Here is an 18,594-nt window from a genome sequence, read left to right as displayed (position 1 = left end):
CTTCCCCCCAAAATGGCCACAGAACATCCCACCATCAGTAGACACTATCCCCTGTTCTCATGTGAGCAGTGTCTCAGACTACCCAAGCACGGGTGTGCATCATTTAGTCATGGTATCTGCGGACTCATCTATGCAGCATGGTAGTAGTAAGTGAGGGATTTCTCTTCCCCCAGTAGCCACACAAGCCAGAATGGAGAGAGGGTGGATCCTGATCCTTCTCACAGCATCATTTCCTTTACCTGTGGAAGTTTCGGGCCATGCGCACAGCAGACTGCACGCCAAAGGCTTTGGGGTTTCTCTTCCTGGCATCTTCCTCAGTTTCGCCCTCTGCTTGATGCCGCTTCCGCTTCTTGTTGGCTTTGGCCCCGCTGTTTTTCTTGCGATGTTTCTTTTGCTCCTTTTCCTCCATCTTTCAATCTTGATCTGTGGAATATAAAGCAGCTTAAAAATATTTATGTCCAATATACAGGAAGGGATTAAAGGGGCTCTCTGGCTTTAACATGCCTACCAATGGGAAAACAAAATTTCTAATAAGCTTACCTTAAGAAAAGGACATGTTCTATATTTTTGTGGATGCCACAGAATGGACATATGGATGCAGACAGCACACGGTGTTCTCCGCATCTTTTGCGGCCTGATTGAAGTGAATGGATCCACATCCAATCCGCCAAAAATACATTTGTGTGCATGAGCCCTTAAAGGGATTTGTCCACACTCTAGATAGTGATGACCTATCCTCCTAAACGTCTGCTTCCAGCTACATGCACTGGCTACTTTCTGGAACCCAGGGGTGCGCCGATGAGGCAGCACCAGGTAGAGGCAAGATGGGGGCAGCAGAAGGGCCATGGGCAATGAGCGCTTTCCTTGTGGCAAAGGGGTTAGGTTAAGAAATTAGCATTGGTGGTGGTGGGGGGGGGTAGCCGCGGTTTCAGTTTTTGCCTCAGGCAGCAGAAAGGCTAGGTGCACCCCTGCTGGAACCCGCTGAACACAACTGATCAGAGAGGGTGTCGGGTGTCATACTGAAGCTGTAATGGCTGACAAAATTCTTAAAATGGATATTACATAAAATACTAAACCGAATATTTCTCTAGGAAACTGCTTTATTGTTTCCCTCTAGTGAATAAAAACCTGTCCCCTCGTGATGAGGTGCAAAGCTTCTTACAGTACAGAAAGCGAGGGTTCAGTAGGTGTCAGCTAAATGGTGATACATGGCAGTTGAGGGAAACCCCCTCTGAAGGATTGCCCCTTTACAATTTATCCCCTATACACAGGAAAGGGGTTAGGTGTGTGACCGGCAGGGGTAAGGGCTGTTTCACAGGAGCGAGTCCATTGCGGGAATCATGCTCAGTGTGTGAGTGTGATCCTCCGCTCTGGACTTGCAGGAGCGCACAGCATTATCATGATTTATAATGCCATGTGCCTCTGCTTGACCTTATTTCGACAGAATCAGTGACATAAAGCTGTCAGTATGATTCTGTAGAAATAAGGTCAAGCAGAGGCACATGCTTTGGTAATTGAGATCTGCACACCTTCTTGAAGGTGGGTGCTCACAGAGGGATAAGTAGATATCTGAGAGAAAATCTATGGCACACCAATTTTGACTGATATTACTATAGGCCGGTAAGTTTAACATCTGTTGTGGGTAAACTGTTTGAAGGTTTTCTGAGAGATGCTATCTTAGAGCATTTCAACGGAAATAAGCAAATAACGCCATATCAGCATGGCTTCGTGAGGGATCGGTCATGTCAAACTAATTTAATCAGTTTCTATGAGGAGGTAAGTTCTAGACTTGACAGCGGCGAATCAATGGATGTCGTGTATCTGGACTTCTCCAAAGCATTTGACACTGTACCACATCAAAGGTTAGTATATAAAATGAGAATGCTCGGACTGGGAGAAAACGTCTGTAAGTGGGTAAGTAACTGGCTCAATGATAGAAAACAGAGGGTGGTTATTAACGGTACATACTCAGATTGGGTCACTGTCACTAGTGGAGTACCTCAGGGGTCAGTATTGGGCCCTATTCTCTTCAGTATATTTATTAATGATCTTGTAGAAGGCTTGCATAGTAAAGTATACATTTCCGCAGATGACACTAAACTGTGTAAAGTAATTAACACTGAAGAGGACAGTATACTACTACAGAGCGATCTGGATAGATTGGAGGCTTGGGCAGATAAGTGGCAGATGAGGTTTAACACTGACAAATGTAAGGTTATGCACATGGGAAGGAATAATCCAAGTCACCCGTACATACTAAATGGTAAAACACTCGGTAAGGCTACATTCACACGTCAGTATTTTTTCTATATCCCGATTTTCGGTCCGTTTTTTGCGGATCCGTTGTTCCTGAAAATGTTTCCGTATGTCATCCGTTTTTTGCGGATCCGCAAAAAACGGAAACATGTATAAATTTCAATAAGCAAATAAAGTTGTTTGGATTTCTTTGAAAAAAAATAAAAAATAAAAAAAATAAAAATTAAAATGTAATTTCCAGGAACGGAATCCGCATAAAACGCATGAGATACGTAATAACATCCGAATGTCTTCCGTTTTTTGCGGATCCATTGACTTTGTATTGTACCAGGATCCAATTTTTGCGGAAGAGAATAGGACAAGTTTTATATTTAATCGGACATGCGGAACGGAACAACGGAAACGGACAGCACACATTGTGTTGTCGGATTTTTTCCAGGACCCATTGAAAATGAATGGGTCCAGAACTGGTCCTGATCTGATCCGCAAAAAACGGAACAGATCAGGAAAGAAAAAACGGACGTGTGAATGGACCCTAACACTGACATGGAAAAGGACCTAGGAATTTTAATAAACAGCAAACTAAGCTGCAAAAACCAGTGTCAGGTAGCTGCTGCCAAGGCCAATAAGATAATGGGTTGCATCAAAAGGGGCATAGATGCCCGTGATGAGAACATATTCCTACTACTTTACAAATCATTAGTCAGACCACACATGGAGTACTGTGTACAGTTCTGGGCTCCTGTGAACAAGGCAGACATAGCAGAGCTGGAGAAGGTCCAGAGGAGGGCAACTAAAGTAATAACTGGAATGGGGGGGACTACAGTACCCTGAAAGATTATCAAAATTAGGGTTATTCACATTAGAAAAAAGACTGAGGGGAGATCTAATTACTATGTATAAATATATCAGGGGTCAGTACAGAGATCTATCCCATCATCTATTTATCCCCAGGACTGTGACTGTGACGAGGGGACATCCTCTGTGTCTGGAGGAAAGAAGGTTTGTACACAAACATAGAAGAGGATTCTTTACGGTAAGAGCAGTGAGACTATGGAACTCTCTGCCTGAGGAGGTGGTGATGGTGAGTACAATAAAGGAATTCAAGAGGGGCCTGGATGTATTTCTGGAGTGTAATAATATGTGTACCATCCCTTTCCTTCTGGGCACATGGATAGCAGATTCCCTGATAAAGGTTATTAGTGACCGAAACGTCGGGACAACTGTACATAATCGCATGCTATGCCTTGAATAATATTGGATGTAATGTGACACAAAGTGTTCAAAAAGAATGAATAAAGCTACACTGTAATATCAGTCAAAATTGGTGTGCCATAGATTTTCTCTCAGAAAGCAGAGGCACATAGCATTATAAATCATGATAATACCGTGCGCTCCTGCAAGTCCAGAGCGGAGGATCACACTCACACACGGAGCGTGATTCCCGCAATGGACTCGCTCCTGTGAAACAGCCCTATAACCCTGGGACGCATTGACACTCCATGTAACTTTATATGTGGCTGCCGGAGAAAGCAGAGTGTCTGTAGCTGGCTACCCCCGGCAGTCCCATAGAACTGAAATATAGTGTCAGCACACACATACCTGGGGAGCATGGAGCCTGCTCTAGTGGTCAGACACTTAATGGGCAACCCCTTTAACAGCTCACCACCATACATGTACAGTGCAATGGGCGGAGACTTAAAGGGGTTGTCTCACTTCAGTAAGTGTCATTTATCATGTAGCGGAAGGGTAATACACGGCACTTACTAAAGTATTGTGATTGTCCATATTGCCTCCTTTGCCGGCTGGATTCATTTTTCCATCACATTATACATTACTCACTTCCAGGGGTTATAAACACCCTGTTATCCAGCAGTGGTGGTCGTGCTTGTACACTGTAGGAAAAAGCCCCAGTCTCTCCGGTGGTCCAGACCGCGGGAGGAGCGCACATAGCTCAGCACTTATTCCTATAATATGCAAGCACGACCACCACTGCTGGATTACAGGGTGGTCATAACACCTGGCAATGAGCAGTGTATGCAGGTCTATACGCACTCCATCAGTCAGGCCTGTGATTTTTTTCTATAGTGTGCAACCACGACCACCACTGTCGGATTGCAGGGTGGTCATAACCCCTGGGTACGAGCAGTGTATAATGTGATACCCTGGAAAGGGACAGTATGGACAATCACAATACATTAGTAAGTGATTTCCTCGACAGGATAAATGCGTGAGACAACCCTAACACCGCCGCACCTGTACAGCGCAAGCTATGGACCATTACACATACTGCCCCATTAGAAAGGCACGCTGTGACTTGTAGTACACCAGTCTGATGTTTATACCTTACTTCTATCACCCGTGCAGACTCCCGGCTGTACTCCACACTTTCCTGCGCTCACACAGTCCACGTGGGCGCCACTTCCGCCGGAAGTGTTCGTCGATATTCTCACACGTCAGGTTACGTGTCCCCGACGGAACCAAAGTGCAGAAGGAAGAAGGTGCAGTGTGAGGAGGTTCCGGGTGCTGCACTCTTACCACATCATGGGCCGCCGCTGTCTCCTGCTAGAAATTCCATCAGTATTGATTGTGTCCGCAGTATGACTTCAAGACAACTGGTGGAAGTCATGTAATGCTGGCGCATGGTTGTCACCCGAGAGATACAATAAGGGCGTAGACTGCACTAATGCCTGTCTTCACGGCCGAGGGCTCCTAGTATTTGGATTCTTACACCAGACACGGCTAGTAATCCGGACAGACCCCTTGTGCAAAAAGCTTTCAGAGCAAGGGGGCTCCGATACGTTTTGTAGGGGTATGTTCACATGCGGCCTTTTTCCAACAGGAAATCCATGCTGTAGTTTATACCAAAGAAATGAATGGGCACTCTTATATCCGGAACATAGGTTTAGTGTAGTCACACTGTCTATATTTATTAATACATATGATAATGATGCAAAGTACATAAAACACAAATCCGAATCAGGAATATATATGAATAGCCTTGCTAATATATCCGGTATCTATTAAAATAAAATATAGATAAGATACAGGCCTGTAAATACACAATAAAATACAATAAGGTACTAATTGATAGGGTTTGTTGAAATAGCTACTGAGAGTACACAGTAAATTGTTGCGGATTGAGTGAGATGGCTGCTGGGGCCAGACTGAGCAAGTCTATCCAGTCCGCAAACAAGTAGACGATCCTACTGCAATATACTGATATAAAATAGTGACCGAGTCCAATAAATTCCTACTCCCTATAAGTAAAAAAAAACTGAAGTTACTCTGTGTGCATTCCGTTTCCGTAAGTCAGTGTTTCCGTTCCGCAAAAAAATAGAACATGTTCAATTATTGTCCGTATTACGGACAAGGATAGTACTGCTCTATTAGGGGCCAGCTGTTCCGTTCCGCAAAATACGGAATGCACACATACGGTCATGTGCATGAGGCCTAAACAGGAGAACACAGGGCCCTTTTTATTGATTGTCAGGTACCCCAGCGGTTGGACACAGCCAATTAGACACTTATCCCCTATCCTGTAGATAAGGGATAAGTTATTGAAATGTAACAACCCGTAAAAGTGGATTTCTGGCACTAACATATTGATAACCTATCCATAGACGAGGTCCTCAACATAAGATTGGTGGGGGCCAACACCCAACTCCCCAACAATCAACCATTAGTGAAAGCTGCAGGTTCCAGATGTAAAGGTAGTACAGAGCTGGAAAACCAAAGCTCTGTACACCATGTAGTGGCCGTTCCTGGGTACTGCACCTGATGATTCAAGTGAATGGGAGCTGCAGTACCTGAGAACGTTCTCTGCACAGTGTACAGCACTGTGGTATTCCAACTCTGTACCCTATGGAATCTGTGGGTGTGAGATGGATAGGTCATCAGTATGTTAGTCCCAGAAAACCCCTTTAAGGTTCATTTTCTTTGTCTGTCGTCAGGAGAAGGTCTCATCTGAAGAGTAACAACTATTTAAAATGAGGTGCATGCAGGGCCGTCTTTAACGCGAGGCAAAAGGGGCAGCTGCCCCGGGCCCAGTTGCTCCTGGGGGCCCAAGGCAGCTGCCTCTTGAGCCCCACTGGCCACTGGATAACTTTTCATGGGTCCATACTTTATTAACTAAGTAGCAGGACATGTAGGGCATACATGAGGGATGTCCCTGCACTTACTATTATTTCTGGGCGCCGCTGTGGCCCCCGTTACATTCTCCCGCGCTATATGCTAAGTAACAGCATCGGAACACCAGAGAGGAGACATCAGCTTTTCTCCCTGGGCGTTCCTTCTCCCTGGCTGTAGCGCTGTTCAATCGCAGCGCAGAACGTCACAGCCAGGAAGAAGAGTTTTTTTTTCTCCCTGGCTGTGATGTTCTGCACTGCGATTGGACAGAGAGAAGGAACGCCCAGGGAGAAAAGCTGATGTCTCCTCCCTGGTGTTCCGATGCTGTTACTTAGCATACAGTGCGGGAGAATGTGACAATGGCCACAGCGGCGCCCAGAAATAATAGTAAGTGCAGGGACATCCCCCATGTATGTCCCACATGTCCTGCTACTTAAATAATAAAGTATGGACCCATGAATGCGGCAGCAGCAGCACTTGTGTTCTCCCTCTTGCCCAGGGTCCAATCAATATTAAAGATGGCCCTGGGTGCATGGGGTTACTTACTATTCTCATCTCCCATCTAGAGGTGATTCTTCCTGAGCCCTACATGAAAGTGGCAAACATCACTTTTAGTATACCAATGTGCAATCTAAAATTAAGACATGCATCAATCTTTACCTTGAAATGAAATCCTTTATCGGCCAACATTTCAATTACAGTAGTGAACACACACCATAGCAATTAATTCTGCACGAATTTCCGTGCATATTTCTGTGTGTTCCCACATCAAAGATTGTATGTGTTGCAGTTTTTGGTGCAGATTTGATGCAGTTTTGCTGCAGATCTTATTTTGTAGTGAAAAGGGTGAAATCCGCACAGAAGAAACAAACAAAGAATTGACATTCTGCAGATTTCACAATCCGCACAACAGGTCAATTTCCACACAGAACGAAGAAGCAAAGTGTACATAATAATTGTGTAATCTCTGTAAGAAGGTAGAAGGAATCATCGTAGATGATAGGTATGTGTCACCTAGGTTCCTGGCCTCGGTGGAGTAAGATCCAGTTTTCATGTGTTAGCAGCAGTTACTGTTTGACACCTTGCTATCTAGTATTGCTGTAAATAGCTGATCCGGGACGGCTCTTACTGGGAGTAGTCAATGTGCTGGGTGGGTGAATACTCCCCACGGTCCAGGCCGGGTTTTGACAGGCCTATAAAAAACAGCCAGCATTGTCAGGGGGGTGGATTACTCTCTGACACTGGAGCTGTGCGAAACTCTGCTGAAAGCCTAATACAGGGTGTCGGACGAGCAGGCCGTCTGAAGCCTGCAGGTGGACTTTCTGAGGCTCAGCATTCAGCCGGGTGTGGATTAAACACCCAGGATCAAAGGTGAATGTTTTTTCTGTATGAACTGTTTTGGGTGTGAACTAACACCAATACTGTAAATGGACTGTCATACTGTGAACCTGCAACTAGTGTGAATAAACACTGCAGTTTTCGAGTTACAAAAGTGTCTTTATAATTTAGAAATATGTCGCACACGAGTGACGAGGAATCACTTAGAGGTGCTCCCACTGACAGATAACACCCAATCGGACAGGAAATAAAATGTATAATATAGTTGGGCACTCTGTAGCAATGCAACCAGTAGAATTTAATAATAATACATAAAAGACATAGATAAAATCTGAGTGGTAGCTTATACAGTGTTATGATAGCAACAATAATAATACATATTAGTTAGGCCTCATGCACACGACCGTTGTGTGCATCCGTGGCCGTTGTGCCGTTTTCAGTTTTTTATTTCGCGGACCCATTGACTTTCAATGGGTCCGTGGAAAAATCGGAAAATGCACCGTTTTGCAGCCAAGACCGTGATCCGTGTTTCCTGTCCATCAAAAAAATATGACCTGTCCTATTTTTTTTGACGGACAACGGTTCACGGACCCATTCAAGTCAAGTCAATGGGTCCGGGCCCCTCCTCCCCCTCCTAATTAAAATCTCCCCCCCTATCATTGGTGGCAGCGGAGAGTACCGATCGGAGTCCCAGTTTAATCGCTGGGGCTCCGATCGGTAACCATGGCAACCAGGAAGCTACTGCAGTCCCGGTTGCCATGGTTACTTAGCAATTTGTAGAAACATTATACTTACCTGCGAGCTCCGATGTCTGCGTCCGGCCGGGAGCTCCTCCTACTGGTAAGTGACAGGTCTGTGCGGCGCATTGCTTAATGACCTGTCACCAGTAGGAGGAGCTCCCGGCCGGACGCAGACATCGGAGCTCGCAGGTAAGTATAATGCTTCTACAAATTGCTAAGTAACCATGGCAACCGGGACTGCAGTAGCGTCCTGGTTGCCATGGATACCGATCGGAGCCCCAGCGATTAAACTGGGAATCCGATCGGTACTCTCCGCTGCCACCAATGATAGGGGGGGAGATTTTAATTAGGAGGGGGAGGGAGGGGATAGGGCCCACTGGCCACCAACGAGTTAACTACAGGGGGGGGAGGGGGGGCCCACTGGCCACCAACGAGTTAACTACAGGGGAGGGAGGGGGGGGGCCCACTGGCCACCAACAAGTTAACTACAGGGGAGGGAGGGGGGCCCACTGGCCACCAATGAGTTAACTACAGGGGAGGGGGAAGGGCGGCCGCACTGGCCACCAATGTGTTAACTACAGGGGGGGGGGGCTGCTGCCTGGCAGCACCTACCAGGCAGCAGGGGGCAGTCATGTACACAGTTCTTTTAGTGTATTCTAACCTGAAGCGTCCCCATCACCATGGGAACGCCTCTGTGTTAGAATATACTGTCGGATTTGAGTTTCAGATCTAACTCATATCCAACAGTATATTCTAACGTAGAGGCGTTCCCATGGTGATGGGGACTCTTCAAGTTAAAATATACCATCGGATTGGAGAAAACTCCGATCCGATGGTATATTAACTCCTGACTTTACATTGAAAGTCAATGGGGGACGGATCCGTTTGAAATTGCACCATATTGTGTCAACGTCAAACGGATCCGTCCCCATTGACTTGCATTGTAATTCAGGACGGATCCGTTTGGCTCCGCACGGCCAGGCGGACACCAAAACGACTTTTTTTTCATGTCCGTGGATCCTCCAAAAATCAAGGAAGACCCACGGACGAAAAAACGGTCACGGATCACGGAAAAACGGAACCCGTTTTTGCGGACCGCAAAAAAATGCGGTCGTGTGCATGAGGCCTTATTGTGAAACTCATACATAGTCCATCCAAAGAAAGCTAGGTGGGATGGTGATCAACCAAACCTGCAGTAATATACAGTCAGGTCCATAAATATTGGGACATCGACATAATTCTAACCTTTTTGGCTCTATACACCACCACAATAGATTTTAAATGAAATGAACAATATGTGCTTTACCTGCAGACTGACAGCTTTAATTTAAGGGTATTTACATCCAAATCAGGGGAACGGTGTAGGAATTACAACAGTTTTCATATGTGCCTCCCACTTGTTAAAGAACCAAAAGTAATGGGACAATTGGCTTCTCGGCTGTTCCATGGTCAGGTGTGTGTTATTCCCTCATTATCCCAATTACAATGAGCAGATAAAAGGTCCAGAGTTAATTTCAAGTGTGCTATTTGCATTTGGAATCTGTTGCTGTCAACTCTCAAGATGAGATCCAAAGAGCTGTCACTATCTGTGAAGCAAGCCATCATTAGGCTGAAAAAACACAACAAACGCATCAGAAAGATAGCAAAACATTAGGAACGCACCGGTGAGCTCAGCAACACCAAAAGACCCAGAAGACCACGGAAAACAACTGTGGTGGATGATCGAAGAATTCTTTCCCTGGTGAAGAAAACATCCTTCACAACAGTTGGCCAGATCAAGAACACTCTCCAGGAGGTAGGTGTATGTGTGTCAAAGTCAACAATCAAGAGAAGACTTCACCAGAGTCAATACAGAGGGTTCACCACAAGATGTAAAAAATTGACGAGCCTCAAAAACAGGAAGGCCAGATTAGAGTTTGCCAAACGACATCTAAAAAAGCCTTCACAGTTCTGGAACAACATCCTATGGACAGATGAGACCGAGATCAACTTGTACCAGAGTGATGGGAAGAGAAGAATATGGAGAAGGAAAGGAACTGCTCATGATCCTAAGCATACCAGCTCATCAGTGAAGCATGGTGGTGGTAGTGTCATGGCGTGGGCATGTATGGCTGCCAATGGAACTGGTTCTCTTGTATTTATTGATGATGTGACTGCTGACAAAAGCAGCAGGATGAATTCTGAAGTGTTTTGGGCAATATTATCTGCTCACATTCAGCCAAATGCTTCAGAACTCATTGGACAGCGCTTCACAATGCAGATGGACAATGACCCAAAGCATACTGCAAAAGCAACCAAAGAGTTTTTAAGGGAAAGAAGTGGAATCTTATGCAATGGCCAAGTCAATCACCTGACCTGAAGACAAAACGAAAGTGAAAATGCCCCAAGAACAAGCAGGAACTGAAGACAGTTGCAGTAGAGGCCTGGCAGAGCATCACCAGGGATGAAACCCAGCGTCTGGTGATGTCTATGTGTTCCAGACTTCAGGCTGTAATTGACTGCAAAGGATTTGCAACCAAGTATTACAAAGTGAAAGTTTGATTTATGATTATTATTATGTCCCATTACTTTTGGGTCCTTAACAAGTGGGAGGCACATATGCAAACTGTTGTAATTCCTACACCGTTCACCTGATTTGGATGTAAATACCCTCAAATTAAAGCTGATAGTCTGCAGTTAAAGCACATCTTGTTCGTTTCATTTCAAATCCATTGTGGTGGTGTATAGAGCCAAAAATGTTAGAATTGTGTCCATGTCCCAATATTTATGGACCTAACTGTAAATGTTCGCAATAAAAATCGTATCAAATTCGATAAATAATCGCCAAATGTCCTCTAAAATCCGAATCCCTATACCAGGCAGTCTCCAATCTTAAGCGCAATCAAGCGCGGACACTGAACAGAGCGGCGTCCCGCTCACTTGTATACAACAGCGGCGTCCCGCTGTATCTCCCAAATACTGTGATCGCTTATTTAGACAAACTGTAACAGTCTTACCGGGAGGACTTGCGTGGATTCTTTTCGCCCTCGACATGGTATACCTGTGGTTGTAGGTTCCGATCTCAAGGGCTACCAGTCAGGAAGTCTCGCGCCAACGCTGCTTGTACACATGGCCCCACACTGGATGAGAATTTCCTCTATATGGAAAGTGTTACATGCACGACTTGATGTTTCTTTGAATAATGGATTCCACTCCTCCTCAGGTGATCGATCTGTACTTTGTCTTGATTCCAATGTTAGGGGATAGTACCAAACACGTTTCGGGGTTTAACGAATGACCCCTTCACCACTGATGAAGGGGTCATTCGTTAAACCCCGAAACGCTTTTGGGGTTTAACCCCTTATGCAGATGTGCAACTATACCCAGGGGAGCAGATCCTGCAGTTGTGGCCCGTTGTTAATTGCAATCCCCAGCAAAAATGCATACAGTGGAGGAAGCCTGCAGCGGACCACAAGTACCACAAAAAGATATCCTACACAAGATAGAAAAATGTGTGCAAATAAACAAGTCTGACTAAACCCTCAAAATGGTGTTAAAATTGAGAATTTAGCCTATACCTCCTTATATGAAGGACATATCTGAGCCCGAGCACCGCGCCAAGGTATCTCAAGTAGCTCAGGACCTAACGCTAACCTACCTGTGCCGTATGTGCAATACCAGGAGCCAGTGGGCGAATTACAGGAGCATAAGGTCCGACTCACAGCAAACTCCCAGTTACCTCCAGCATGCTTGCAATGGAAGGAGGCTGTGAGTCCCACCCAAGACTGACTGATAAGGCCCAGGCCTCACAGGTGCACCTAATGTTTCCTGTGGATGAAAATCAGGCACATTTAAATATGGAGTTTATATACCTCCAAACATATCTATATACAAAAAATGGCGTGGTGTCAAAAGGTAGGAAGTGCTCAACGCCTTATGCAGTTGTGCATCTATACCCAGGGGAGCAGATCCTGCACTAATGGCGATCCCCAGCAAAAATGCATACAGTGGAGGATGCCTGCAGCGAACCACAAGTACCACAAAAAGACATCCTACACAAGATAGAAAAATGTGTGGCTGTAAATAGCTATATTTCTATCTTGTGTAGGATGTCTTTTTGTGGTACTTGTGGTCCGCTGCGGGCATTCTCCACTGTATGCATTTTTGCTGGGGCATCGGTACTTGCGCTGAACACTTTCAGCCCCGCTGATGAGACTGAAAGTGTTCATGCTGCAGGCCAGGATAAGAAATGAGCATTTTAAAAATCCCTGATAGACCAAAATGTCAAATTTTAAAACATAATTTATACACTTGTGTATGAGCCACAAAATCATCACAAAAAGTTTAAAAATAAAATAAATAAGTTTAAATCTCCCCCCTTAATTAAAAAATAAATACCTAAATAACAATAAATATAAACATTATGGGTATCACCACAACCGAAAACGCCTATACTATTAAAATAGAAAACAAAATTCCAATACAGTGAATGACATAACGGAAAAAAAGGTCAAAATGGACGATTTACCATTTTTTCATTGCTTCTCTTACCCCAAAAAATTTAATAAAATGTGATCAAAAAGTCAAGCAAACTCCAAAATGATATCAATAAAAACTACAGATTGTTCCATAAAAAATGAGCCCCTAAACAGCTTAGTAGACAAAAGTATAAAAAAGTTATGGGGGTCAGAATATGGTGATGTAAAAAAATTTTTACGCTATTTACACATAAGGAACCTATACCTATGGTGTATTGTTGTAATCATACTGACCCAGAGAATGAAGGGCATGGGTCAGTTTTGCCTTAAATTAAACACCGTGGGAAACAAAACCCGTAAAACGGTGTAGGAATTGCTTTTTTTCCCCAATTCTACCCCATTTGGAATTTTTTTACCGCTTCCCACTACATTTTATGCCATAATTAATGTTGGCATTAGAAAGTACATCTTGTCCTGCAAGAAATAAGCCCTCATACAGCTATGTGACCGGAAATATAAAAAAGTTATGGCTCAAGGAAAATAGGGAAGAAAAATGAAAACAAAAAAACCTCCAGTATCCTAAGGGTTAAGGCCTCCTGCACACGATCATATGGCTTTTTCAGTGTTTTGCAGTCAGTTTTTTACGGATCCGTCGTTCTGTTTTTTTGGGTTTCCGCTGTGTTTCCGCTCCGTTTTTCCGTTCGGCATATACAGGGAGTGCAGAATTATTAGGCAAGTTGTATTTTTGAGGATTAATTTTATTATTGAACAACAACCATGTTCTCAATGAACCCAAAAAACTCATTAATATCAAAGCTGAATATTTTTGGAAGTAGTTTTTAGTTTGTTTTTAGTTTTAGCTATTTTAGGGGGATATCTGTGTGTGCAGGTGACTATTACTGTGCATAATTATTAGGCAACTTAACAAAAAACAAATATATACCCATTTCAATTATTTATTTTTACCAGTGAAACCAATATAACATCTCAACATTCACAAATATACATTTCTGACATTCAAAAACAAAACAAAAACAAATCAGTGACCAATATAGCCACCTTTCTTTGCAAGGACACTCAAAAGCCTGCCATCCATGGATTCTGTCAGTGTTTTGATCTGTTCACCATCAACATTGCGTGCAGCAGCAACCACAGCCTCTCAGACACTGTTCAGAGAGGTGTACTGTTTTCCCTCCTTGTAAATCTCACATTTGATGATGGACCACAGGTTCTCAATGGGGTTCAGATCAGGTGAACAAGGAGGCCATGTCATTAGATTTTCTTCTTTTATACCCTTTCTTGCCAGCCACGCTGTGGAGTACTTGGACGCGTGTGATGGAGCATTGTCCTGCATGAAAATCATGTTTTTCTTGAAGGATGCAGACTTCTTCCTGTACCACTGCTTGAAGAAGGTGTCTTCCAGAAACTGGCAGTAGGACTGGGAGTTGAGCTTGACTCCATCCTCAACCCGAAAAGGCCCCACAAGCTCATCTTTGATGATACCAGCCCAAACCAGTACTCCACCTCCACCTTGCTGGCGTCTGAGTCGGACTGGAGCTCTCTGCCCTTAACCAATCCAGCCACGGGCCCATCCATCTGGCCCATCAAGACTCACTCTCATTTCATCAGTCCATAAAACCTTAGAAAAATCAGTCTTGAGATATTTCTTGGCCCAGTCTTGACGTTTCAGCTTGTGTGTCTTGTTCAGTGGTGGTCGTCTTTCAGCCTTTCTTACCTTGGCCATGTCTCTGAGTATTGCACACCTTGTGCTTTTGGGCACTCCAGTGATGTTGCAGCTCTGAAATATGGCCAAACTAGTGGCAAGTGGCATCTTGGCAGCTGCACGCTTGACTTTTCTCAGTTCATGGGCAGTTATTTTGCGCCTTGGTTTTTCCACACGCTTCTTGCGACCCTGTTGACTATTTTTAATGAAACGCTTGATTGTTCGATGATCACGCTTCAGAAGCTTTGCAATTTTAAGAGTGCTGCATCCCTCTGCAAGATATCTCACTATTTTTGACTTTTCTGAGCCTGTCAAGTCCTTCTTTTGACCCATTTTGCCAAAGGAAAGGAAGTTGCCTAATAATTATGCACACCTAATATAGGGTGTTGATGTCATTAGACCACACCCCTTCTCATTACAGAGATGCACATCACCTAATATGCTTAATTGGTAGTAGGCTTTCGAGCCTATACAGCTTGGAGTAAGACAACATGCATAAAGAGGATGATGTGGTCAAAATACTAATTTGCCTAATAATTCTGCACGCAGTGTACAGTAATGACATAGAAGAAATTGGGCTGGGCATAACATTTTGAATGGATGGTTCTGCAAAAAAAACGGAACGGATACGGAAGACATACGGAGTACATTCCGTATGTGTTCTGTTTTTTTTTGGGGACCCATTGACTTGAATGGAGCCACGGAACGTGATTCGTGGGCAATAATAGGACATGTTCTATCTTTCAACAGAAATACGGAATGCATACAGGAGTACATTCTGTTTTTTTTTTTGCGGAACCATTGACATGAATGGTTCTGTATACGGACTGTATACGGAATGCAAAAAACGGCCCGTGTGCAGGAGACCTAAAACATAGTTGTTGTTTTTTTTGCGGACCCATTGAAGTGAATGCATACGGTCCGCAAAAAAAACACAGAAGTTACTCCGCGTGCATTCTGTTTCCGTATGTCCGTATTTCCGGTCGGCAAAAAAATAGAACATAGAAAATACGTTTGTGTGCATGAGCCCTAAGTCAGCTGGGGTTCAGGAGAACCGGTAGGGAACAGCCTGCCAGGTCTCTCTGGATCCAGCATTGCCGCAAGCTACATGAATACCGACCGGTCCCATTAACTATAATAGGGATCGGCGTAAATCCGGCTGCAACCCGGGAAATACGCTGAGAATCGGCTGAACAAATGTGCGGACAAAATAAATTTGATTCTGGATGCCTTCTATTTTTCACACAAGCTCCATTAATTTCTATATGAATAACGCACAATATAGAACATGCTGCAATTTTTCATGAATGCAAAGATGATTTGTGAAAAACGCTCATGTAGGATTCAGGCTGGATGCTATGGTTTCTCTACACGCATTGCAGCCGGACGGAAAGAGGCCTAATGGAAAGGTCTGTGTTAGACCTGCAGCTGGTTTTGGCTGACAATCACTGGTCCAAATCACTGACGCTTGGGGAGATTTAGCAAACTGGTTTGAAGCAAAACTCACTTAGTTGCCTGTAGCAACCAATCAGATTTCACCTTTTAGTTTCCAAAATAGCTGTGAAAAATGACAGGTGGAATCTGATTGGATGCTATGGGCATCTAAGCCAGTTCCCCTTTGCATCAGTTTTGATAACTCTCCCCCACTGACTGTAAATAAGGTCTAAGGCTCAGCTTCCACACGGTGGCCAGTGATCACGCGTTATACCTTCATTAACTCACAAGGATGGGTGGGGTGAGTTATGGCTCCTTCATGGATACACAGTCTAATGTCAATGGTCCAGCAACAAGTCCTGACATGAGCAGATGCAAAGTGTTCTAGAAGAGACTAGAGGGCAGAGTAGATGTCATTTATCACAAGGAAGATACATGTCTCTACCTATCTATCTTGTCGGCTAATTCAATAAAACAAATGGTCGTCTACAATGTCTGCTGATTGTCAGTATAATATAATCCCTCCTGTGCTTTATGTTGTGATGACATTTCTTACAGAAGCTGATGACATTAAAGGGGTTGTCTCCCTTCAGTAAATGGCATTTATCATGTAGAGGAAGTTAATAAAAGCCCCTTACTAATGTAATCTAATTGTCCATATTGCTTCCTTTGCTGGCAGGATTCCTGTTTCTACTGCATTAGATACACTGCTTGTATCCACGACCACCGCTGCAGCACAGAGAGGCCTCATGCACACGACCGTAGTTCTGGTCCGCATCCAAGCCGCAGTTTTTGCGGCTCGGGTGCGCCCATTCACTTCAATGGGGCCGCAAAAGATGCGGACAGCATCCGTTGCTCCGTTCCGTGGCCCCGCAAAAGAAATATAACATGTCCTATTCTTGTTCATTTTGCGGACAAGAATAGGCATTTCTACAATGGGCCGCCCATTCCATTCCGCAAATTGCGGAAGGCACACGGGCGGCTTCCGTTATTAGCGGTTCCACGGTTTCAAAAAACGGAACGGTCGTGTGCATGAAGCCATACAAGGAGGCCAGGGATCTGCTGTATATAGAAGCGTATGTGCGCAACCACAGTCCGGTCCCAAGGTCCAGTTGTCTGGTCATATCCAACAGTGGTCCTAGCATTGAATTTACATGTACCACAGTGAATTTGTGTTCCCTCCCATCTAATTGCACACGCCATCCAGAAATACTGTAACCTGCTATTATTACTGCCCAAAAGCTCTGATTGGTAGATGCCTGAGCACCCTAGCATCTTCATTTAAAAAAAATGAAAGCTCCCTTCATTCTTCTGACCAGTGAGGTCCCAGGGGTCACACCAAAGGATAAGACAACAAAGCCTTGAAGACAATTCATTGTTTTCTTCTATGGACATCAGAACTAGGTGATGTCTTCCTCTACACCAGTGGTCCTCAACTCCAGTCCTCAGGGCCCAGCTGCCGGTCATGTTTTCAGGATTTCCTTAGTATTGGGAAGCTGAAATAATTAGTGTCCATGCATCAGGACTTACCACAGGTATTCATTCTGTGGGATATTCCTAAATCCTGACCGGCAAGTTGGCCCTGAGGACTGGAGTTGGGGAACCCTGCTCTACACAACTCAGTTCTGGCCAACCAATATCTAAGGCTGGCTTTAAGACACTGTCAGCTACTGTACATTATAACGTTACTATGACCACAAGCCCCAGTGGTTTTACTGAACTGATCTTAGGTCACCGTAAAGTCCTACACTCATCTAAGTCAAGGTCAGTAGAATGCAAAATGAATTATGCCTAGTGTTGAGTGAATTAAAGTACCCAAAGTGGACTTCTATCCGAATTTCAGGGAAAATGTAATTCGCTGCAAAGCCAAATTTCTTCGTGCTTTGTGGTAACAAATCAATTTTCCCTGAAAAGGCATAAAAAAAAACTTCCTCCATTGAGTGCGAAGAAGCTGCCGCGACTATCTTGATTGAAGATCTCGCACGAAATCTCAAGCACCACCTCGCCCAGCGTGATGATGTCATCATGCACAGCCCGAGATTAAGATCTTCAATCAAGACGGCCTCTTTACACTCAAATGGATGTTTTGTTTTTTTTAATCCCTGAAAGGCCTCCATTTTTCAGATGCCACAATCAGCGATAAGTGGTAGGCAATTAAGAGTGCCGTGTTTGTGTGAGGGGAGGCGGGGCTTTAATTATTTAAACCTGGCTCCCCTGCCCCCACTTGTCGGTTCGAATGCTTTCGAATCGGCTCGTGGGTTGGCTGTCCTTCCAGAGAGGTCGCGTGTCTCGTTGTTAGTTCGTGTGGTCGGGCTCATCGCTGCGGAGAATAGGTAGGCCGGGTGGCTGCACACCCGTCTCGTTATTTATGTCATGTCATGCTGCTGGGCGTGCCCGCCGGTCCCCAGCCGCACCTGTGACTGCCCGCACTTCCGATCCGCTCCAGGCATTCCGCTCCCACATGCAGCGTCCCCCAGGCTAAACTGTACAACAGCCTCCTCACCTGTGGCTCCGTTGC

The 18,594-nt window shown here is 44.6% G+C and overlaps 1 protein-coding gene across 2 annotated transcripts in view; it reads right to left on the bottom strand.

Moving 5' to 3' along the window:
* BMS1 (BMS1 ribosome biogenesis factor) overlaps positions 1-4,694 on the bottom strand; it is a 45,059-nt gene extending 40,365 nt beyond the window's left edge. The window contains exons 1-2 of one of the 2 annotated variants that reach the window (XM_040434776.1): positions 4,607-4,694; positions 240-423 (exon numbers count right to left, since the gene is read on the bottom strand). In XM_040434776.1, the coding sequence (XP_040290710.1) occupies positions 240-409 (170 nt within the window). In that variant the 5' untranslated portion in view covers positions 410-423; positions 4,607-4,694. Of the gene's footprint in view, positions 1-239; positions 424-4,601 lie in introns of both variants that reach the window. The other variant, XM_040434777.1, reaches the window with a different exon arrangement.
* Positions 4,695-18,594: the final 13,900 nt, after the last annotated feature.

This window comes from Bufo bufo, chromosome 6, assembly GCF_905171765.1.
Source record: "Bufo bufo chromosome 6, aBufBuf1.1, whole genome shotgun sequence".
NCBI lineage: Eukaryota > Metazoa > Chordata > Amphibia > Anura > Bufonidae > Bufo > Bufo bufo.
The sequence above is the reverse complement of the archived record's forward strand: the minus strand, read 5'-3'. Positions and strand labels throughout refer to the sequence as shown.